This window comes from Podarcis liolepis (assembly GCF_965112155.1).
Source record: "Podarcis liolepis genome assembly, chromosome: 1".
Classification (NCBI taxonomy): domain Eukaryota; kingdom Metazoa; phylum Chordata; class Lepidosauria; order Squamata; family Lacertidae; genus Podarcis; species Podarcis liolepis.
The window spans coordinates 12858510-12880298 of NC_139554.1; the positions used below are offsets into that span (position 1 = coordinate 12858510).

General features: G+C 45.9%; 1 protein-coding gene across 5 annotated transcripts in view; it reads right to left on the minus strand.

Annotated features, from left to right (window-relative positions):
- Positions 1-21789, minus strand: part of INF2 (inverted formin 2) — a 75834-nt gene that overhangs the window by 11636 nt on the left and 42409 nt on the right. For all 5 annotated transcript variants that reach the window (XM_083517037.1, XM_083517039.1, XM_083517038.1 and 2 more), the window contains exons 5-19: positions 21269-21302; positions 19183-19324; positions 18061-18202; positions 15468-16328; positions 14180-14325; positions 12263-12324; positions 10229-10331; positions 10019-10104; positions 7460-7560; positions 5591-5661; positions 4141-4248; positions 3920-3990; positions 3070-3190; positions 2789-2953; positions 1607-1709 (exon numbers count right to left, since the gene is read on the minus strand). In XM_083517037.1, coding sequence (XP_083373163.1) covers positions 1607-1709; positions 2789-2953; positions 3070-3190; positions 3920-3990; positions 4141-4248; positions 5591-5661; positions 7460-7560; positions 10019-10104; positions 10229-10331; positions 12263-12324; positions 14180-14325; positions 15468-16328; positions 18061-18202; positions 19183-19324; positions 21269-21302 — 2316 coding nt within the window. The remainder of the gene's footprint in view (positions 1-1606; positions 1710-2788; positions 2954-3069; positions 3191-3919; positions 3991-4140; positions 4249-5590; positions 5662-7459; positions 7561-10018; positions 10105-10228; positions 10332-12262; positions 12325-14179; positions 14326-15467; positions 16329-18060; positions 18203-19182; positions 19325-21268; positions 21303-21789) is intronic.

Sequence of the window (21789 nt, forward strand, 5' to 3'; positions counted from 1 at the left end):
CTCCTGTAAAAATGTCATAATCTTGGATAAATTTAACAAAGGACGGGTCAGCTCCCTTTTTAGGCCAGTGTCAGGGAACTGCCATCGGAGCTAGAGGCGGAGGTAAGGCTTCAGAGGGATGCAGGAGAGGGTCCCAGTAGGGAGGGAGGCAGCCCATCTGCTGGGGAAGGAAATCAGCATAACACCAGTGGAGAAGGGGGGCAGATGGGGGAATCGGAGAGGAGGCTCCAAGACTCCTCGCTGGAGACCAGCGGAGAGAGTACGGGTACTCCACTGCCCACACCCTCCCTGCGCAGAAGACTTCCGCGCAGGGAGAGTAGGAGGAGACTTGGCGTCAAACAACTTTTATGCTGGAAAAGGTTCAAGAAACGCCCACTGACGGATTCTGCCAGCGACTGAGACAGTCACGATGCTGGAGGCTGTTCAGTCAGAAAGGGTTTAACCAGGTAACCTTGCCAGCAGTGGCGGCAACTTACACATGAGCAACCCCTAAATCCATTACAGCCAGTCTGCAATATTCCATGTTAGAAAGCTAAAGTTGGCTTTGCTGGAGTCTAATCTTTGTCAATTGTCTTCTGAAAAACTTTTGGAGTTTGCCATTTTTTGTGGCAACTGAATCCATCATATTGTGTTGCACTAGAAGCAGTGGGTCTCAAAGGATGTGGTGGGAAGCTTCAAAGAAACATTTTAACATTTTAGTGTAGTACAGTATAGCGTACTATCACCATTAATTTTTTTTTGCAGAATATGATTGGGTATCTTTTCAAAGCAGAGACATCACCTTGCCAACAAAGGTCCGTATAGTTAAAGCTATGGTTTCCCTGTAGTGGTGTATGGAAGTGAGTGCTGGACCATAAAGAAGGCTGATCGCCGAAGAATTGGTGCTTTTGAATTATGGTGCTGCAGGAGACTCTTGAGAGTCCCATGGACTGCAAGAAAATCAAACCTCTTCATCTGAAGGAAATCAGCCCTGAATGCTCACTGGAAGGACAGATCCTGAAGCTGAGGCTCCAATACTTTGGCCACCTCATGAGAAGACTCCGTGGAAAAGACCCTGATGCTGGGAAAGATGGAGGGCACAAGGAGAAGGGGACGACAGAGGATGATATGGTTGGACAGTGTTCTCGAAGCTACCAGCATGAGTTTGACCAAACTGCGGGAGGCAGTGGAAGAAAGGAGTGCCTGGCGTGCTCTGGTCCAGGAGGTCACGAAGGTCGGACACAACTAAACGACTAAACAACAACCACAACAAAATCCTGTGCCTGCTTCCACAATCTTTTCAAAACGGGAGCAAGAGCAACAAGTGATACTCTTATAAACAAAGCACTGCTAGGAGTTGTTTCTCTTTGTTTTCCAATGCATTTGTTATCAATAATAAAAATAATGAGTGTGGCACAAGCAAATTTTAATTCTGAAAGTGTGGCCCAAAGAAAAAAAAAGTCTGAGAAACCACTGCACTAGTGAGTACTGGAACAGATTTTCCTGATCCATGTTTGTAAAAATAACCTGGGAAGACAGCAAGGCACTGAGCAGAACTTCCATGACCAAGAGCACTCTTGCTCAAACACCTACTGCATTACGTCAACAAGCCCATCGAGATACTCACTGATCTTTCCATTTTCTCCTTTCTGCCTCTTCGCCTCTTCTTCCTCCAGCTGCTTCTTCCGTTTCTCAGCTCTTGCTGCTTGCTCCTTTCGGTCCTTGTTCTCCTGTGGGTAGGAGACACTGGCATGTAAAGGGCATATCAAATGTTTGCTTTAGTTTTATTTGCAAATTATTTTTTATTGATTTTCCTTTAAAAAAAACAAAAACAAATTGTCACTAAATTAATACAAATTTAATACAAACTTAAAAACTGACTTCCCACCCCCCAGATGTTTTTTTTCTTTTCCCATCCTTCTGTTGCTGCTCCAAATACATTAGCTTTCCTAATTTTCATTTCAATATTCAATTAAATTCAACGTAATTATGTTACAATGCTTCATCTCCTCTCCCTGCACATTGGTTGTACAAGTACTAATTTCTGCAGAGACTTTTATATATTATTATAACAAATCCACAAAATAATCAGGTAGAGTAAATCTCTTTTATCTGTCTATAATAATCATTAACTTTAAATCATTTTCCTCTGATACCACTCGGGTAGAGCTCTGCCTTAGAAAAACAAGCTCTACTTCTTTTTTCTAAAAAAACAAAAACACGAAAACAAAGGTTTGCTTTATTATCAGGCTGCCACAGCAGCTACTAACCACGATGGCTAAATTCTATCTCCACTGCCAGAAGCTTTATCTGATTTTTCCTGCGCTTCCTTTTCTGTACATATTGTAATCCTACACGCTAAATGATGCTGCTGATGCTGATGTTGCAGTTCACAAACAGATTCCCCACCTTATCTACTATTCCTTACAGTATTTAAAGGTAAAGGTAAAGGGACCCCTGACCATTAAGGTCCAGTCGTGACCGACTCTGGGGTTGTGGCGCTCATCTCGCTTTATTGGCCAAGGGAGCCGGCGTACAGCTTCCGGGTCATGTGGCCAGCATGACTAAGCTGCTTCTGGCAAAACCAGAGCAGCACATGGAAACGCCGTTTACCTTCCCGCCAGAGCAGTACCTATTTACCTACTTGCACTTTTGACGTGCTTTCGAACTGCTAGGTTGGCAGGAGCAGGGACCGAGCAACAGGAGCTCACCCCGTCGCGGGGATTCGAACTGCCAACCTTCTGATCGGCAAGTCCTAGGCTCTGTGGTTTAACCCACAGCGCCCACTATTTCATTCTCAAATTCAAACCTTTAACGCTTTGATGTAGAGATCCCGGAAAGTTTTCATGGTGTTAAACATATCTTCCAAAGACAACTTGTTTGGGTCCTCGCAGAGGTAGTTGGCAAGCTTTACTTTCTTCGTTTCAATGACTTCGAACTCGGCCTCCAACTTCTTGTTAGCGCTGATGCTCTCCTGAAAGACATTGGATTTAGGCCAGAATTAAAAAAACAAACCAACAAACACAGCAGCAGACTGCCCTGGCAAAATGGCGGAGGCCTCTAAGCGCAGTGAGCCTGTCGCACAACTACCTGAATGGCTTTTCCATACTGGGCTCTCACGTCTTCCGTTGATGATGACAATTTCCGTTCAAGATCCTGCAGCTTTTTCAGATTGGAACTGGATTCAGAACGTATCACATCAAGGTTGATCCTGAAAAGGAACAGGCCACAAGTTCTGGCGTCTGGATCTGCTAATCCTGGGAAGGAACTGGGAGTTATGTGGAGCTTTTGAGGGATAAAATTCCCATTGGAAGTTTATTTATTGATAGGAGATATTTGCACCCCAAAATCCCAAGGCAAAATATAATGTGTGTGTGTGTGTGTGTGTGTGTGTGAGAGAGAGAGAGAGAGAGAGAGAATAATGTGTGTGTGTGAGAGAGAGAGAGAGAGAGAGAAATATATTGCAGCAGTTTGCTATGCAAAAACATAAAACCATACAGTAATTTTATTTAAAAAATTAAAAGCAAAATAATTAAAAATAAAGAAACCCAGCACCAACAAGTTGTACATAAAGGCCCTTGCCTATTTTACATAAAAGCTCTTTCCAGAGATCAGGATCATGCAGCTGTAGGTCTTGGGCAGAGGATTAAAAACTATGAGGAAGTTCACCACAGTACATTTGGAAACAGGAACAGGTGACCTCTAGCCAAATCTTGGACTACAGTCTCCATCATCCTTGACAACTGGCTCTGCTGTTTGGGGCTGACGTGACCTGGCAGTTCAACAACATCTGTAGGGGGTTTCAAGTTCCCCACTCCTGCTCTGAAGTATGACATTCAAAGACCAAAGCCCTGACAGTCTCATTTTTTTCTTGGCAACAACTTTACATTTTTTAAAACACACCCGCCCACATGCATGCATGCACACAATGCGTTCCTACCCTGCTGCCTTTGAAACATATTCAATGTCTTTGGGAAGCTGCAGCAAGTCTGTGTGATTTTTTTCTACTTCCTAAGCAAAAAAAGAAAACATTTATCATCATCATCATCATCATCATCATCATCATTTAAATTTGTATATCGCCTTCCATCCACAGATCTCAGGGCGGTTCACACAGCATAAAATTACATTATATAAAACACACAAAATATCAGGAAATACCTCCAAAATATGGTGGAGCAGCGTAATGCGAGTCTGGTTTGCTTTAGTTTCTGTTAGTTTGAGCAAAGTGCCAATTTTAAAGCCGTCGGCATCTCCCGTGTGACTTCCCTGTGGAAAGAAGAAAAACACACCAAAATGGACCCATAAGAAGAGCCTTGCTGGTTCAAGCAAAAGGCCCATCTAGATAAGCACCCTGTTCTCACATTAACCAGCCATTTGATTATGGGATGCTTGCAAGCAGGTTCTGAGTGCAATGGAATTCTTCCCAAAAGAGATTGCTAGCAACTGGCGTTTAGAGAAATGCTGTCTCTGACAGAGTCAGTAGGGATAGATGAATCTGCCCATTTTGGTTTCTGCCAGTTTCTCATTTTTCCAGCCGTTAAGTTCCGTTCACCACATTTCCGCATCAGTTTGAGCATTTTTTCTTACATAAAAAAACTCACGAAAAATTCACCTAAAATACCGTATTGGCCCGAATATATGCCGCACCTGAATATAAGCCGCACCTTTAAAATTGGAGGGGGGGGGGAGAGAAAAAAATAAGAAAAAAATACCCAAATATAAGCCGCTCCATTCCTCGCTGCTCCTGACTGCATCCTGGGGGGGGGGGGTAGCTGTGCTGTGTTCTGGCAGCCTTTCCCCTTCCTCACTCTCTCCCTTCCAGGCCTTGGGGGAGAGGAGGGGGGACTACGCATGGGATGGCCGCCGCTTTGCCGCACTCCTGGCGCTGTTTGCCCTGCGCTCCTGGCTGCATACTGTAAGGTCGCGAATATAATCCGCACCTTAACTTTTCATGGTCGGAATTTGGGGAAAAACTGAGGCTTATATTCAGGCCAATATGGTACATGTGTGTGTGTTGTTGTTTTTTGCAAACGATTTCCCCAGATAGAAAGGGGGTTTTTTTGTATGTTATTATTTTAAATATTATTAATAATGAATTTTTACACACACTTTGCCCTAGGGTGTGCCTTTTCTGTGAACATTACCCAACTGAAGAACTGCATAGCAAAATTCAGAGGAGTGTGAATTTTGAGGGATAACTATGTTTTGGTTTGCAGAAGTACAAACATACAGTGGTGCCCCGCAAGACGAATGCCTTGCAAGATGGAAAACTCGCTAGACGAAAGAGTTTTCCGTTTTGGAGGTGCTTTGCAAAACGAATCGCCTTATGGGCTTGCTTTGCAAGACGAAAATGTCTTGCGAGTTCCTGCGTTTTTTTCCTCTTTCCCCCACTTTTTCTAAGCCGCTAAAAGCCGCTAATAGCGCTAATCCGTCAATGGGCTTGCTTCGCAAGACGAAAAAAACCGCTAGATGAAGAGAATCACAGAACGGATTCTTTTCGTCTTGCGAGGCACCACTGTATGTAGGTTTGCCTTTAAAACCAAACTGAAACAAATCTCTCTCCCATCCCTAAACTGCAGGGAAAGGAAGGGAAAGACCTATCACTTACGTAGTTCAAGAAGTTTCCAACTTTCAGGATCAACTGACAGAAAACAGGCAACCGTTGGCTGGTGAGGAGATCTGGGGGAGGAAAAAAATTAACTGGTACAAAGCCTGAAAACAAGACCTTAGGGCAACAGCCCTCTCCCCATCTGTCATTCCAAGTAACTGGTTTTTACAGAAATACTGCCTCTGATAGTGGATAGCTCCGCTAGTTAGAGCATGGTACTGATATTGCCGAAGTTGCAAGTTCAATCCCCATATGAGACAGCTGCATTGCCGAGGGTTGGACTAGATGATCCTCAGGGTCCCTTCCAATGACCATTCTATGATTGTGACTAGTAGCCATTGGTAGCCCTCTCCTTCATGAATTTGCCCAGTCCTCTTTTAAAGCCATCCAAGTTGGTGTCAATCACTGCCTCCTGCAGCAGTGAGTTCCACAGTTTGTATTGTGTGGGAAAGTACCGTATTTTTCGCTCTATAAGATGCACCAGACCACAAGACGCACCTAGTCTTTGGAGGAGGAAAACAAGAAAAAATAATAATCTGAATCCCAGAAGCCAGAACAGCAAGAGGGATCACTGCGCAGCGAAAGCAGCAATCCCTCTTGCTGTTCTGGCTTCTGGGACAGCTGCGCAGCCTGCATTCGCACCATAAGACGCACACACATTCCCCCTTACTTTTTAGGAGGGAAAAAGTGAGTCTTATAGAGCAAAAAATACGGTACTTTCTTTTTGTGCATAGCCATGGAAGATTCCTATACCAGATTTAGAACCAGGAGTCTAGGAAGTTGCCTTATGATGAGTAAATATCACTGGTCCATTTAGCTCAGCGCAGTTTACCCTGACTGGCAGCGGATCCCCAGGGTTTCAAAACAGGAGACATTTGAATCCCTAGATATGCGGAGAATTGAAACTGGGACCTTCTGCATGCAAAGCTCTACTACTGAGCTACAGCCCTTCCCAAATAAAGGTTAGGAAACATACAGAGAGGTGAGGCCTGCCATCGTGCCCCCAGTCCTCCCTTGCAGTTATCTTTGCGTGACTAAGCAAAATGCCTTAATTTGGGGGGTATGGAGGAGAACAGATTTCTAAGCCAGGAAGCTAGCTTTCAAGTGAAGGGCTCATTTATGGGCTGAGGTTTCTTTGGAAACTGTTGCTATGCAGATGGGATTAGTACACTGCATGCCGAACGGATCGTGGCTCCATTCCATTCACTATCACTAGGCTGGTCTGTGCTAGCCTAATCTGGAGGCACCAAGTACATAAGACAGCTAAAGTTTGCATTTCCTGTACAAACGCAGATCTGTGCATTGGGGCAGCATATGACCTGGTTTCTCATTAAAAAAGCCAATTCTTGCATTCGACCGAGTCCTACCTATAAATGAACCCAAGTTAGTCATTAACTTCAATGGGTCTACTCTATATAGGACTGCCGTAGAACACCTCCCGGGGAGTTTGATTTCTTTGGACATCGCTATCTGAGATGGGATGTCCAAACATTGGGGAGCACAAAAGATCTCTTCTTCTTTGGTGATCACTCATAGCCGAGTAAGATTGTCTTCCATAAACACGGTTTTAACAATGAGTCCATAAGTGACTGTGGAGGCCAATTCTGGATCCACACGTCCTTCCACAGTGGGGACATTGGTTTCTGGGCAGGAGTTGATCACGGTGTGGATTTGCCAAGCATGCTTTCCTCTTAGCACGTTTCTCCCTTGCGTCCTGAGTTCGAGTGTCTTCAAAGCCCACGACACCTTTGGTAAAGGCTGTTCTCCAACTGGCACGCTCGTAGGCCAGTGTTTCCCAGTTGTAAGTGTTTATACTACATTTTTAAAGAACTGACACAAGATCTACCTAGGGGTTAAGCCCTTGTTTACCTTCACAGGCCCTCCTGATGGTTTCGGCTTTGGGCTGCAGCATCTCCAGCAGAACGGCCGTCTCTTCGCACATGAGCATGCACTCGATCCGCAGCTGGTAGCTGGAACAGAAAGAGTGATGCTGGCACAAAAACCTCGCACATACACTATGCTGAAAGGATGAAAGCGCACTGCCCCCTTCTCTTCCCTGCTCTCTCTTCTCCCCCAACTTTATATGGTATACAGCATTAAAGTCTCACATCAACTAGAACTGATCTGTAAAAAGGACTTTATGATCTGAAAATAGAGAAAGATGTACCGTACTTTTCCATGTATAAGACAACCCCATGTATAAGACAACTCCTATTTTTGGGAGCCCTCAACAGTTTTTGAGCTTCTTTTGTAAGTTCACTGAGCTGTTGAGCAGCTTTTCGACGATCCCCCGCTCTGGCTGGCAGAACTGGTGCTGTAATACACCACATACTGGCACTCACCAAATACTCTTCCTAAGCTGGGAAGATCAGGTAAGCAGCCTCCTCTCCAACATTTCCCTGCTACCGCTGCAACACCAGCCCTCGCTTACTCAGCATATTAACCAGTGTATACGACGACTCTCAATTCATCACAAAAAAATTCAGAAAAAAAGGTCGTCTGATACATGGAAAAACACGGTATGAACTTTTGTAACTCAAGAAAATATTTAATAAAAACAACTACTACTACTACTACTACTTATTATTATTTACACCCCACTCATCTGGCTGGGTTTCCCCAGCCACTCTGGGCGGCTTCCAACAAAACAGTAAAAATACATTAAAACATCAATCATTAAAAGCTTCCCTAAACAGGGCTGCCTTCAGATGTCTTCTAAAAGTCAGATAGTTGTTAATTTCTTTGACATCTGATGGGAGGGCATTCCACAGGGCGAGCGCCACTACCGAGAAGGCCCTCTGCCTGGTTCCCTGTAACTTCGCTTCTCGCAGTGAGGGAACCGCCAGAAGGCCCTCAGAGCTGGACCTCCGTGTCCAGGTTGAACGACAATAAAAATACATAGAAAACCAGTGCGGGAACACCATGCTGTGCATTTAATCAGAACTAAGAATTAATATTATTTTAGGCTAGCTCTTGTTGAGGAGGAGCTTGGTCAAAGCTATGTTACATTGATCTAAGTGGCCCAGTTTCCCTGCAGGCACCTCTAGATAGCTGAATTCTCAGGCACATTAACAGAGACAGGTCTTTTCATGGCTACTAGCCACCAGAGGCAGGTGGAACCTCCAAATCTGAAAGCAGTATACCTGATGTAGGCTTAACATATGTCACTGTCTTATACTGAACCACGTGGACTGGCCTATTCAGCTCAGGATCATTTTACTATAGGGGGAGCCAGTGCAGGGGCCCCAGGGGCCACGGAGTACAACTCTAATCAGTCTCACCCAACATGGTCAATGGTAGGAGATGATGGGAGTTGTAGTCAAACAATATATGCCAGCCTTTCTCAACCTGTGTCCCCCCAGATGTTGTTGAACTACAACTCCCATCACCCCTAGCTAGCAAGGGTAGAGCTCAGGGATGATGGGAGTTGTAGTCCAACAACATCTGGGGACCCACAGGTTGAGAACCACTGATATACAACACTAGTGGAATAACAAATGGCACCACTATCTGAGGCAGTCCTGTTTAGGGATGTTTTAAATGTTTGATGGTTTATCGCTTTTTTATTATTATTAATATTCTGTTGGGAGCCGCCCAAAGTGGCTGGGGAGACCCAGCCAGATGGGCGGGGTATAAATAATAAATTTATTATTATTATTATTATTATTATTATTATTATTATTATTATTACTATTATTACTATTATTATTTTCAAATATCTCAAGGGCTGTCACATGGAAGATGGAGCAAGCTTGTTTTCTCCTGCTCTGGAGGGTAGGACTCAAACCAATGGCTTCAAGTTACAAGAGAAAAGATTCTGAATAAACACCCTTTCTGGTACAGTGGTGCCCCGCAAGACGAATGCCTTGCAAGACGGAAAACTCGCTAGACGAAAGAGTTTTCCGTTTTGGAGGTGCTTCGCAAAACGAATCTCCTATGGGCTTGCTTCGCAAGACGACAATGTCTTGCGAGTCCCTGCTGGTTTTTTTTCCTCCCCCCCCCTTTTCTAAGCCGCTAAGCCACTTATCAGCTGATCCGATCAGCAGATAAGCCGCTAAAAGCCGCTAATAGCGCTAATCCGCTAATCCGTCAATGGGCTTGCTTCGCAAGACGAAAAAAACCGCTAGACGAAGAGAATCACAGAACAGATTCTTTTCGTCTTGCAAGGCACCACTGTACTACAGATAAAATGCCTCCACTTCCCAAAAACTAATAAAACGCAGGCAAGACAAAAAAAACCAACCTTCCCTCAAAACAGACAACTCCTCACTAAGCAACAAAAGCCAAAAATTCTCAATTAAAAACACATAAATTGGCAGGTGAACCTTGATGTCCACAGATACAATGGCAGGGCCTCTGTCAATCTGTTAGAACATAGGATTCATTTCCTTAACAGCCCCTGTTAAAAGATGTGAGGCTTTCCATTACCTAGGAACCCCAAGCAGCAGAAGATAGAACTGGTCTGCATTTGCTAATCTGTCCTTTTCTTCTTTGAAGGATTTCAGGTTTTCTATCTGAGAAGAAAGCAGAAGGGTTAAGTTCCAAGAACATCACTGCGTTTACCTACTCACTGCAACACAGAGAAGAACTGAAATAAGACTTTGCTTATGTGTGTTTAGAAAGAAGGGCACAGCTTACTTCATGCTTCTCAGGTAGGAGTTTCAGCAGCTGCTTGAGAACCTCCACGTCAAACTTCGTTCGGTCGCCTTTCTGGATCATGTCAACCACCTCCACATTTGGGCTATCGATCAAAGAGATTGTTGGTTAGATGCAACTACTGCCCTGTGGGGACAGGGGATTATGAACTGGGAGTGGAGGCAGGGAAATCATATGACCTCTTCTGATAAGGTTAAAATTTGAAGGTTGCCCAATGAAGTTGCCTGGCAAGTCAGTTCAGGATGAATGTTAGGGATGGGAGAACCTATCAATTTTTGTGTTTCTCAGTTTCTCATTTTTCCAGCTTAAGTTTAGTTTTTCAAATTTCAACATCAGTTTTAATTTATTTTAGGGTTTTCAAATCCTCATGTAAAGTCATTAGCATTATAATGCAATTTTCTTCTGATACAACATGTTTGCATTTCCCCTTAATATACACATTTTGTAGTCCCTAATATATTGTGCATTTTTGTATGTCAGTTTTGCTAAGAATATGTGTTTCTATGCACACTTTTCTTCTGAGTGCACATCCCACCCCCCCGACACATTACTTGACGGAAGAACTGCATTGCAAAATTCAGAGTAGTGTAGATTCAAAGGATGACCGTGTTTTGGTTCCTGTAGTGCTTCAGAAAGTGTGAATAATGTGTGTTCACATCTAAAAGCAAACTGAATCAAATCTCCCTCCTCCCTGTCCCTAACAAAAGCAAACTCTTCTTCATTCTGTGCATAATTGTCTTATGGAGTTACTGCAACAAGCTGTAGTGCTGGTCATCAGCTAAGACACAGTCAAGGAGGCTAGATCAACCAATGGCTATTAACCACTGTCTAGCTTTGAATATCTATTGCTAAGGTCAATCAACAAACTGGGGACTCGGCTATACAGCTGCACATAAAACGTTTTAAGTGTGTTGTAAAAGTGCATTATACAAATATGACACTAGATGGCGATATTGAGCTATGGCAAATGCAATGTATTTTTTAAAACGGTTTTTTAAAAAATCATTTTTCACAACTTTTTAAAAATGTGTCTGGATTCCACTTGGGTCTTTCATACTCTAGGCTGCTGCAAGAAAAAAACTACCTTGAAATAAAAGTAACGTAAGTTTAGCTGCTGTTCAGACAGCTGCAGGCTCACGTTGGGGCACAATTATTACAATCTTTGGGGGTTCTTCCTCTCACACCACCTCAATGCCAAAAAAGAGATCTGGGCTGAATACTTCAGCTAGTCAAAATATGCCATTACTGTTATTTAAATAAATCAAGACAGCTGCTTGTGGGAATTACCGTATTTTTCGTCCTATAGGACGCGCTTTTCCCCTCCAAAAATGAAGGGGAAATGTGTGTGCATCCTATGGGGCGAATGCAGGCTTTCACTGAAGCTTGGAGAGCGCCCCTCACGCCAGGCAGACATCCGCAGCATGTTGGAGCCCTGCGGGAGTTCCCGCAGGGCTCCCTATGCTGCGGATAGCAGCCTGCTGCCCGGCGCGCGGGGCGCCCTGAAGCAGAGCGCCCCCTGCGCCGGGCAGACATACGCAGCGTGAGTTCCCGTAGGGCTCCCTACGCTGCGGATAGCAGCCTGCTGCCCGGCGCGCGGGGCGCCCTGAAGCAGAGCGCCCCACGCAACGGGGAGACACCCGCAAGCTCCACAAGCTCGGGGGACAGCGGGGAGGTGCAGCACCGCCATCCCGCTGTTCCTCGACCTGGTTTGGTTTCCCTGACGTGGTTTTTTTTGGGGGAAATACAGGAATTTCCCCCCAAAAAAACTAGGTGCGTCCTATGGGTCGAAAAATACGGTATTTGCGTGCACGTATGAGGTTCTGGATTCAGGGCAACATTTGCACAAATTTACAGGTTGCAATCTTTTGGACAACCACACTTCCTTAAATCCTATTGAATTGCATGAATAAAAAACCCCACAGGATTGCAGCATCTACTAGGATTGCTAAGGAGTGCTAATTTTTCATCAACATTTGACCTTAATGCTCTTTTTTCAATTGTGAAACGAGATCTCACCACTTGAATTGCTTCAAAAAGATGTTCAAATTGAGACTCTTCTTGGAGTCCAGAAACGTGATCTATTTCGGAAAAGGAAAACATTTTTGGTCATTCTTACAAAGAAGCGCACGGAAGTTACTCGGCCACTTTTTCTTGATGGTTAAACCATTGGTCTATTTGGCACAGTACTGCCTACACGAATTGGCAGCAGCTCTCCAAGGTTACAGGGATGCGGGTGGCGCTGTGGGTTAAACCACAGAGCCTAGGATTTGACAATCAGAAGGTCAGCAGTTCGAATCCCCGTGACGGGGTGAGCTCCTGTTGCTCGGTCCTTGCTCCTGCCAACCTAGCAGTTCGAAAGCATGTCAAAGTGCAAGTAGATAAATAGGTTTGTATGTCTTTTTATATGTTTGTATTGTTTTAAAAATTTTGTAAAACCAATAAAAATTTATTTTAAAAAATAAATAAATAGGTACCACTCCGGCGGGAAGGTAAACGGCATTTCCGTGCACTGCTCTGGTTCGCCAGAAGCAGCTTAGTCATGCTGGCCACATGACCCAGAAGCTGTACGCCGGCTCCCTCGGCCAATAAAGCGAGATGAGCGCAGCAACCCCAGAGTCAGTCATGATTGGACCTAATGGTCAGGGGTCCTTTACCTTTTACCTCCAAGGTTACTGTCAGGGAACTGACATCGGATCCAGAGGCAGAGGGAAGGCTCCCAAGTGATGCTGGAGAGGGACCCAGCAGGGAGAGAGGCAGCTCATCAGCTGGGGAAGGTAATCAGCGCAACACCAGGGACAAAGGGGGGCAGATGGGGGAATCGGCGAGAGGGCTCCAGGACTCTTCGCTGGACACCAGCGGGGAGAGCACGGGTCCTCCGCTACCCACACCCTCCCTGCGCAGAAGACTTCCGCGCAGGGAGAGTAGGAGGAGACTTGGCGTCAAACAGCTTTTATGCTGGAAAAAGTTTAAGAAACACCCACTGACGGATTCTGCTAGCGACTGAGGCAGCCACGAAGTGAAGGGCTGTCCAGACAGAAAGGGTTTAACAAGGCAACATAGCCAGGAGTGGCGGCAACTTACGCACGAGCAACCCCTATATTCATTACAGTTACAGTCAGGGGTCTCTTTTCCCAGCCCTGCCTAGAGATGATGGGATTTGAACCTGGGACTTCCTGCATGCAAGACGGATGCTCTACCACTGAGCTATGGCCCTTCCGCAAGAAAAGAAGAGGATTAGACAAATTTAAAAGGATTTAAAAGAGGATCAAACAATGTCATGGCTACTAGCCACGATGGCTCTGCTCTGCCACGAGAGTTGGAGGCAGCCAAGCTTCTGAACACCAGTTGCTGGATATCTCAGGAGGGAGAGTGCTTGGGTCCTGTTTGCAAGAAAAGGCTGAAGGAGCTGTTTGTTTAGTCTGAAAAAGAGGAGACTGAAAGGAGTTATGATAGCCATCTTCAAATATCCCAAGGGCTGCCACATGGAGGATGGAGCGAGCTTGTTTTCTCCTGCTCTGGAGGGTAGGACTCGAACCCATGGCTTCAAGTTACAAGGAAGGAGATTCCCACTTCGCACTTTCTGAGGGTAAGAGCTGTTTGACAGTGGAATGGGCTCCCTCAGCAGGTGGTGGACTCTCCTCCCTTGGAGGTTTTGAAGCAGAGGTTAGATGGCCATCTGTCGGGGATGCTTTAGTTGAGATTCCTGCTTCTTAGGGGGTTGGACTAGATGACCCTTGGGTCCCTTCCAACTCTATAATTATATCATTCTATGATAAGAAAAGAAGCAACTTTCCTCGCCAACTTTGAAAGCTTCCTTGCCTGGTCACCTAAAGGAGATTCTCCATCATCACAGGCAAGTGGCTATCTGCAAGGCAGTCTTATTGGCATCATTGGGACAGACTGTGCAGTTATCCAGATGGATCATTGTCTTACCTCCTTCGGTTCCACCTTCACCGGGGCTGCCTGTTTCTCCTTGGGCTTCGTTTGTGGGAAGCAAAACAATTGCTCTATGCTCGTGTAGTCCGGCTCAATGATCTCCTCGCTACTGCTTGTCACGGAAGCCCACATAGAGTGCCCCTCTGCAAGACAAAAGGCATTATGGCAGGCGGCACACAACAAGTTCCCCTTGCATATATCCCCTCGAAGTGAGGCACTGCAGGAAAATTATTAGATATTGGATGCAAAAAAGAAAAAGAAAATAGTACAGTAGAAAATGAAAAGGTTGATGGCACTGAAGTCTTTGAGATGCTACAGGACTAGGGTAAAGTTGGACTGAATTACGGAGAGCCTCTCCAGCTGTCCTTTCTATCGTGCATCAATGATAGGCTGTACTCGTTATAGTCTTGGGTGGCAGTTATTTGCTGCCCCATTTTCAATACTGTTTTGGGGAAAACATTCTCAGAAAGAATCTGCATGGCCGTGGCTGCAATCCATCAATTTGCATTAAAAAGAAATCTCAGCAGGAGAGCCAACGATACTAAAATTGATGACGAGATACGAAAAAGAGACAGCCAAATACTTTGTTTTTACAAACACGTCAAAATAGCAGCATTCTAGAGTGTATAAATAAATATACCAAGTTCAAGCCAGGCATCATGGCAGCTCGAAAGCCTATCAGGACAAGGTGGCCACATGCAGCTGTCGAAACGACAGGGAGGAAAGTGAGGCATACATCTTTGGGGAGAGAGTTCCATAGCACTGGGGCTACCCAGTGGCGTAGCGTGGGTTGTCAGCACCCGGGGCAAGGCAAGTAATTTGCGCCCCTAACCCGTGGATTTGCGCCCCCTAACCCGTGGATTTGCGCCCCCTAACCCGTGGATTTGCGCTCCCTAACCCTAACCCCCAGATGTTGCGCCCGGTGCGGCCGGGCCCCCCTGCACCCCCCACGCTACGCCACTGGGGCTACCACCGAGAAGACCCTACCAGCTATGCTTCAGGAGGACCTGGCGTGTGGAAAAGGACCTGCAAGGAGGACCTTAACATGCAGGTAGGCTTGCACTGGGAGAGAATTTGCGCTGGCGACAAAGCGAACGGGACGTGGCGTCTGTGGCGTAGCGTGGGTTATCAGCACCCGGGGCAAGGCAAGTAACTTGCACCCCCTAACCCGTGGATTTGCGCCGCCTAACCCTAACCCCCAGATGTTGAGCCCGGTGCGGCCGGGCCCCCCTGCACCCCCCACGCTACGCCACTGACGCAACTGCATGGCGTTGGCATAACTTACCTCTCACCACATTGGAGGGCAGCTTCTGCCAGTTCAACTTCTTCATCCTTAGCGTCGGAGGCTTCACCCTCTTGTGGAAGGGCCTGTTGTACCCAAGGGGGACCTCGACACGGGCAATCACAATTTCATCCACGTTGCCTGCGAGGGGTGGAGGCGGTGGCACACCTCCCATGCCAGGGAGCGGGGGAGGGGGTGGCACACCTCCCATGCCAGGGAGCGGGGGAGGCGGTGGCACACCTCCCATACCAGGGAGCGGGGGAGGGGGTGGCACACCTCCCATGCCAGGGAGTGGGGGCGGTGGCGGGATCGCTGCCATGCCAGGCAGAGGGGGAGCTGGAGGTGGCGCGCTTATCATGCCAGGGAGCGGGGGTGGTGGAGGAATCGTTGCCATGCCAGGCAGAGGGGGAGGAGGGGGAGGGACCCCCACCATGCCAGGCAGAGGGGGGGCTGGAGGTGGTGGACTTATCATGCCAGGGAGAGGTGGTGGTGGAGGTGGCGGCGGCGGCAGCTGTTGTGATGCCATGCTGGCTGTTCCAGGAAGCGGAGGGGGAGGTGGTGGCAGTAGAGGGACACTCGATGGAGTGGAGCTTTGCCCAGGCAATGCCGAGCAGGTCAGTAGCTGGGATGGCGTAACGCTCTCAGACACATTTGGAGCCTCTGGGTTGGGTGGGCCACCGGAAGAGCAAGTCGCGGGAAGAGGACATTTCTGGCAGGCATTTGGAAGACCCTCAGAAGCATCATTGGTCTGAGTGCTCTCATTCACTTTGCTGGCGCCTCGCCGGGAGTCTGGACTTCTTTTCTTTGGCCTCTTCTTGATGGACAGCAGCCTCTCCATGACTTCTTCCACGCTGTTGCCTTGTACTGCAATGAAGGGGAGAAGATCTAAGGCAGGGGTCTGCAACCTTTAAGACAAAAAGAGCCACTTGGACCCGTTTCCGAAGAAAAAAAACCTGGGAGCCGCAAAACCATTACGACATTTAAAACAAATATAACACTGCATATATTGTTTCTTACCTAAATGTCCGATCTGACAGCGGGCGGGAAGGTGACGTCGGGACGGTGCGTGACTAACGCACGCACCGCCCCCATGCGACGTCACAGCCAGTACAGCGCCTGCCACAGTGGGGAGTGTCAGGGCGCACAATGCGCTTCCTCCCCTCGCTAGTATCTGCCCCGGAGCCGCGGCAAAGGTGTAAAAGAGCCACATGCGGCTCTGGTTGCAGACCCCTGATCTAAGGCATCCTTAGAACCAGTTCAAAGCCTCTTTCTGCACAAACAGCAACTACTACTACTACGACTACTATTGCAGAACAAGGGATACCCAGTCCAATGGCTGGTGGAGGGAAATTTTGGGGTGGCCGTAGAAAACCACTGTGGAAGAGCCAAGTATCTCCTCAGCTGCACACCTCTATCAAAAATGATGGACAGGTCCCCTGGCTTTATTAGAGGAACTTTGGGTTGGTGGTTTCCAAGTGATGTCGTTACCCTGCCGGAAGCTCTGCCATTCCTTCATGAGACTATAAATGATGGGTATCACAGGGGTTTGTTAGATGCACTTTCTGTTCAGATGACAGCTAGACACAACTTTCTTTGCCATAGAATGTAGGAAGGCAGACCAATAGTCTGCCTCCTTGTTGCCCTTCTGCTGGCTTTGGTGAACTGGCTGCTTTCTAACAAAAGGGCTGATATCCTGTCATCCTTATTGTAATTATCTGTATGTTTTACATTTATAGAATTAAAACTATATATAAATACAGAATATATATTAATTTTGTATTTATATACAGTTTTAATTCTGTAAATGTTTATTTTTTTAAAAAAATGATTTCCCTACCACCACCATTTTTAAAAGCTGTTTCTATTTTATCTGTAAGCTGTCTTTGAGTCTCTGTTAGGGAAAAAGGCATTATAAATATAAATATAAATGTAAATATGCAGGGAAATGTTTCCCCTGTAGTATGTTTCCCTTTGTGGAATATCCTTTTAAAAATAGAAATAGCCCTAAACCAGAAACAATATTCTCAACATTTCCAGTGTCGAAGCAGTTGTTCTTCAACATCAACTTCGTTGGGCAGGTCATGCTGTTCGGATGCCTGATTATCATCTTCCAAAGCAACTACTTATTCCCAGCTCAAGAATGGAAAGCAAAATACCGGTGGACAACAAAAGAGGTTTAAAGATGCTCTCAAGGCAAATCTAAAAAAAGGTAGTATAAACACCGAAAACTGGGAAACACTGGCCTGTGAGAGCTCCAATTGGAGAACAGCCATTCCCAAAGGTGTCATGGACTTTGAAGAAGCACAAACTCAGGACAAAAGGGAGAAATGTGCCAAGAGAAAGGCATGTTTGGCAAACCCTAACCGTGACCAACTCCTGCCCAGAAACCTATGTCCCCACCATGGAAGGACGTGTGGATCCAGAATTGGCCTCCATAGTCACTTACGGACTCACTGTTAAAACTGTGTTCATGGAAGACAATCTTATTCAGCTATGAGTGATCGCCAAAGAATAAGAAGAAGACGACAACGATGACAACAACAACACAAAGACAGCACTGAGGCTGCATCATAGGTTACAGTGAGCTTCCACTTACTGTCATTTGCAAGCAAGATGGCTCTGCTTACTAGGATTTCTAAGGATTCCCAAAGCAACAGGCTGGAGCGATGGGAAGGTTCGAGATGCAAGAGGCTCTGGAGAATGGACAGCAGTTGGATGGAGGCTGGAAAGCTGCTCACCTGAAACGAAAAGCAGCCACCACAAGCTAAGCTTTCCAGATCGTAAGTCATTGTTACATGGCAGGGTGCCCATCCTGCCATTAAAACCTACGCTGTTGTAAGCCCAGGCTGTCAAGTTATTCGTTGCTGATGCTGGATGTAAGGGCCGAGCCAAATTTCCCAGTTGTGGAAGCAGGCACAGGATACATGTGGGCAAATTCTTGTGTGCATGTGTGGCAGAGGGCATCTCTGCATGAGGGATGTATAAACCTCAGGATATATGGGCACCTTGCTCACAAACCTCCATGGTGCAGTGTGACTGTGAGTGAAACAAGGATCGCATTCTACATCACATCCAATATTCATGGAGGACAAGGCTAGATGGTTACCTGCCACCTTCAGGATCTGAAGCACCATGCATAATGGTGGCAGAAGACTGTTGCCCTCACAGTTTGCTTGTAGGTTTCCCAAAGGCATCTGGCTGGCCACTGTGGCAAGGGGATGCTGGGCTCCACAGCCCCTAGGTTTGGCCCAGCATGACTCGTTGCATCTTCTAACTTCTGTTGCAGCTGTTTCTGTTCTGACAAAGCTTTCCCTCTCCTGGCTCCTTCACTGCATATATTTAGGCACCAGGCAAAGACATTCCTCTTAAATTGTTAATTAAACAATCTATGGCCTTTTAAACTGTGTGCGTGCGGGGGTTATTTGTCTGTTATTATGGTGTACATTTTTGCGTTTTTACATTGCAAACTGCCCCATGATCCTCGGATGAAGGGCAGTATAGATATTTAATAATAATAATAAGAGTAATAATTGATATGGTTGTTTTTAATGGGCCGAGTGGCTTTCCTTTGTTTATTGCTTAATAACTGATATTTATTAGGTTTTTTTAATGGATACTTGTTATTAGCTATTTGGAAAAGGCGGCGGGGGGGGGGGGACAGAACAGGAATGTTCTAAAAATGTTTAAAGCTGCATTTAAAACGAAGACCCCTACTCACTTTGTTAAACAGGGATGAGAAAACCTCTTGATGGTTGCTCATGTCAATCCCATCGCATATCCTCAGCAATTCCTCGTCGTCTTCGGACTTGGCCTCCTCAAACGTTTCACACTGGATAAGCAAGTCCTCATCCTCTATATCTCTGCAGAGAACCCGAAACAGTAGATATTTGCAAAACCCTCCGTTAAAAAACTGAGCTCATTTTGAGTTAAATACAGGTATGAGAGGGTGTCCCCAAATCTCAACTACTTCCTGCTCTCCTTAGTACAAGCATCTATACTGAAAAGGTGAAATACACATATTTAGGGAAACCTCTTCATATTTTAAGTTTCCCAAAACATTTTTGGAGGGCAGGTCAATTTCAAATCAGAGAATCCTGTGGCTTTTCTTAGTAGCAGTGCCCTTGGTTGGGGCCATAGCTGCCAACTTTCAGATTTGAAAATAAGGGATCAGCAGCCTCGAAAATAAGGGATCAGCAGCCTCACCTGTCTTGGGGACAGTCTACGGGATATCTAACAATCTGGGATAGCAGCGGGAAGCAGCGGGAAACGGCGCTGGAATAAGGGAATTTCCCACAAAAAAAGGGAAGGTTGACAGCTATGGTTGGGGCACAGCTACCCTCCAGACACCAGCATCACTGGTGTTTACCTGGATGGGGATGCAGGTGGGGGTAAGTTTGGGGCCAATGCAGCTATGCTGGCAGGACTGCCGCTGCCAATCCAGCTCTCCACCCAGTGCAGCTGTATGACTCTGACATCACCACTGCCCTGTTTCAACCCAGTCCTGGTAAGCCATTGCTACACCAGGGTCAGGAGGGCAAACCCATGGCTCTACCTCGTTACAAGTGCTGCTAGTGTCCTCTTCCCGTAAAATGCACCCATGGACCAAAGATAAATGAGAAGAAGGAATAAATGGGGGTTTCCTACTGGTGGGTTTAGCTAGAGACATTTATGGATCAAATCCTGGCTCAATAACCTTGCTTACTGTTAAGTGAGAGCTGGACCATAAAGAAGGCTGATCACCGAAGAATTGGTGTTTTTGAATTATGGTGCTGGAGGAGACTCTTGAGAGTCCCATGGACTGCAAGAAGATCAAACCTATCCATTCTGAAGGAAATCAGCCCTGAGTGCTCACTGGAAGGACAGATCGTGAAGCTGAGGCTCCAGTATTTTGGTCACCTCATGAGAAGAGAAGACTCCCTGGAAAAGACCCTGATGTTGGGAAAGATGGAGGGCACAAGGAGAAGGGGACGACAGAGGACGAGATGGCTGGATAGTGTCTTCGAAGCTACCAGCATGAGTTTGACTAAACTGCGGGAGGCAGTGGAGGACAGAAGTGCCTGGCGTGCTCTGGTCCATGGGGTCACGAAGAGTCGGACACGACTAAACAACTAAACAACAACAACAACTGTTAACTACTGCTTCTCATTATGTATGAACTGGGAACTGAAGTTAATGGCTTCCAAACCAGCTAGAATTTGGAAGTGGGAAGCAAGTAGTTTATTAAGCCAGTGCTTAATCATGAAAACTGGGCCACCCGCCTAGAGCAACTGTCTCAGTCTAGGTCAGGTGGGACTGGAGTTGCTTGGCTGGATTGTGAAGAAATCCTAGGTGGTCATAGCAGAATCTAGTGGGTTTGGAAAAAGCATGCTTCTAGACCTCATGGTAGCAAAAATCAAACTGAAAATGCATACCTATATTGACATTATTTGCAAGAAAAAGATTGAGGGGTCTTAGAAAAATGATGGAGATAGTAAAAATCTCCAACACGCTCCAGTGTTATTAGTCATTTTGACTAGGGGGAAAATTCCTTCCAGGATCTAAATACAGCGATCCATCAGTCCCTAAATGTGAGCACAGCACAGCTGTTTCAAAGGAAATGTAATGGTGGTACAAGTCTATTCAAGCCCGAATCTCTTGATGCATAGGTCTGTCATGCAAAGTGGTTGGAGCTAGACAGAAATAACCGCAGACATAATGGCTGGCCTGAAGATTTGTACCGACAATGATCATGATCATCCTGAAATGATGCGCTGCTGCAAAATAAATCTCAACGGATATGGTCAGAAAGATAATAAATGACTCACCTCAGCTTGGTTAAAATATCCAACAACTGGAGACCTGGAAGGAGCGAATTAAAAATGTGTTGAAGAGTTTCACTGACATAAAAGAACACAATCACTAGCAAATAGGGCTGGGAGATATATCAATATATCATGCAAAACCAGTTTGAAGTCCATATTGTGAGATTGGTTTCATAATATTTGACCTTGCAATATATTGCAAATCATTATTATTATTTATATATATATATATATATATATATATATATATGCAGGTTTTGGTGTCCTCGGGTGTCTTCCCGTGTAAAAGTTGGGGTGTCTAGGCGACGTTTCGACGAGGTCTCACTCGTCATCTTCAGGCTGGTGCTTTCGGCTTCTTGTTACTGGAACAGAGCGGGATCTCAGTGTTTGAGTTCCTATAAATACTGTAGAGGGGTGTGGTGTATTGCCTCAAAAGTTCTGGGCAGAGGGGAAGTTCCCAGGCTAGTGTTCTTTTCTTCTTTTGTTCCTTAATTACTTGAGGGATATCTTGAGTGATTTCTTGA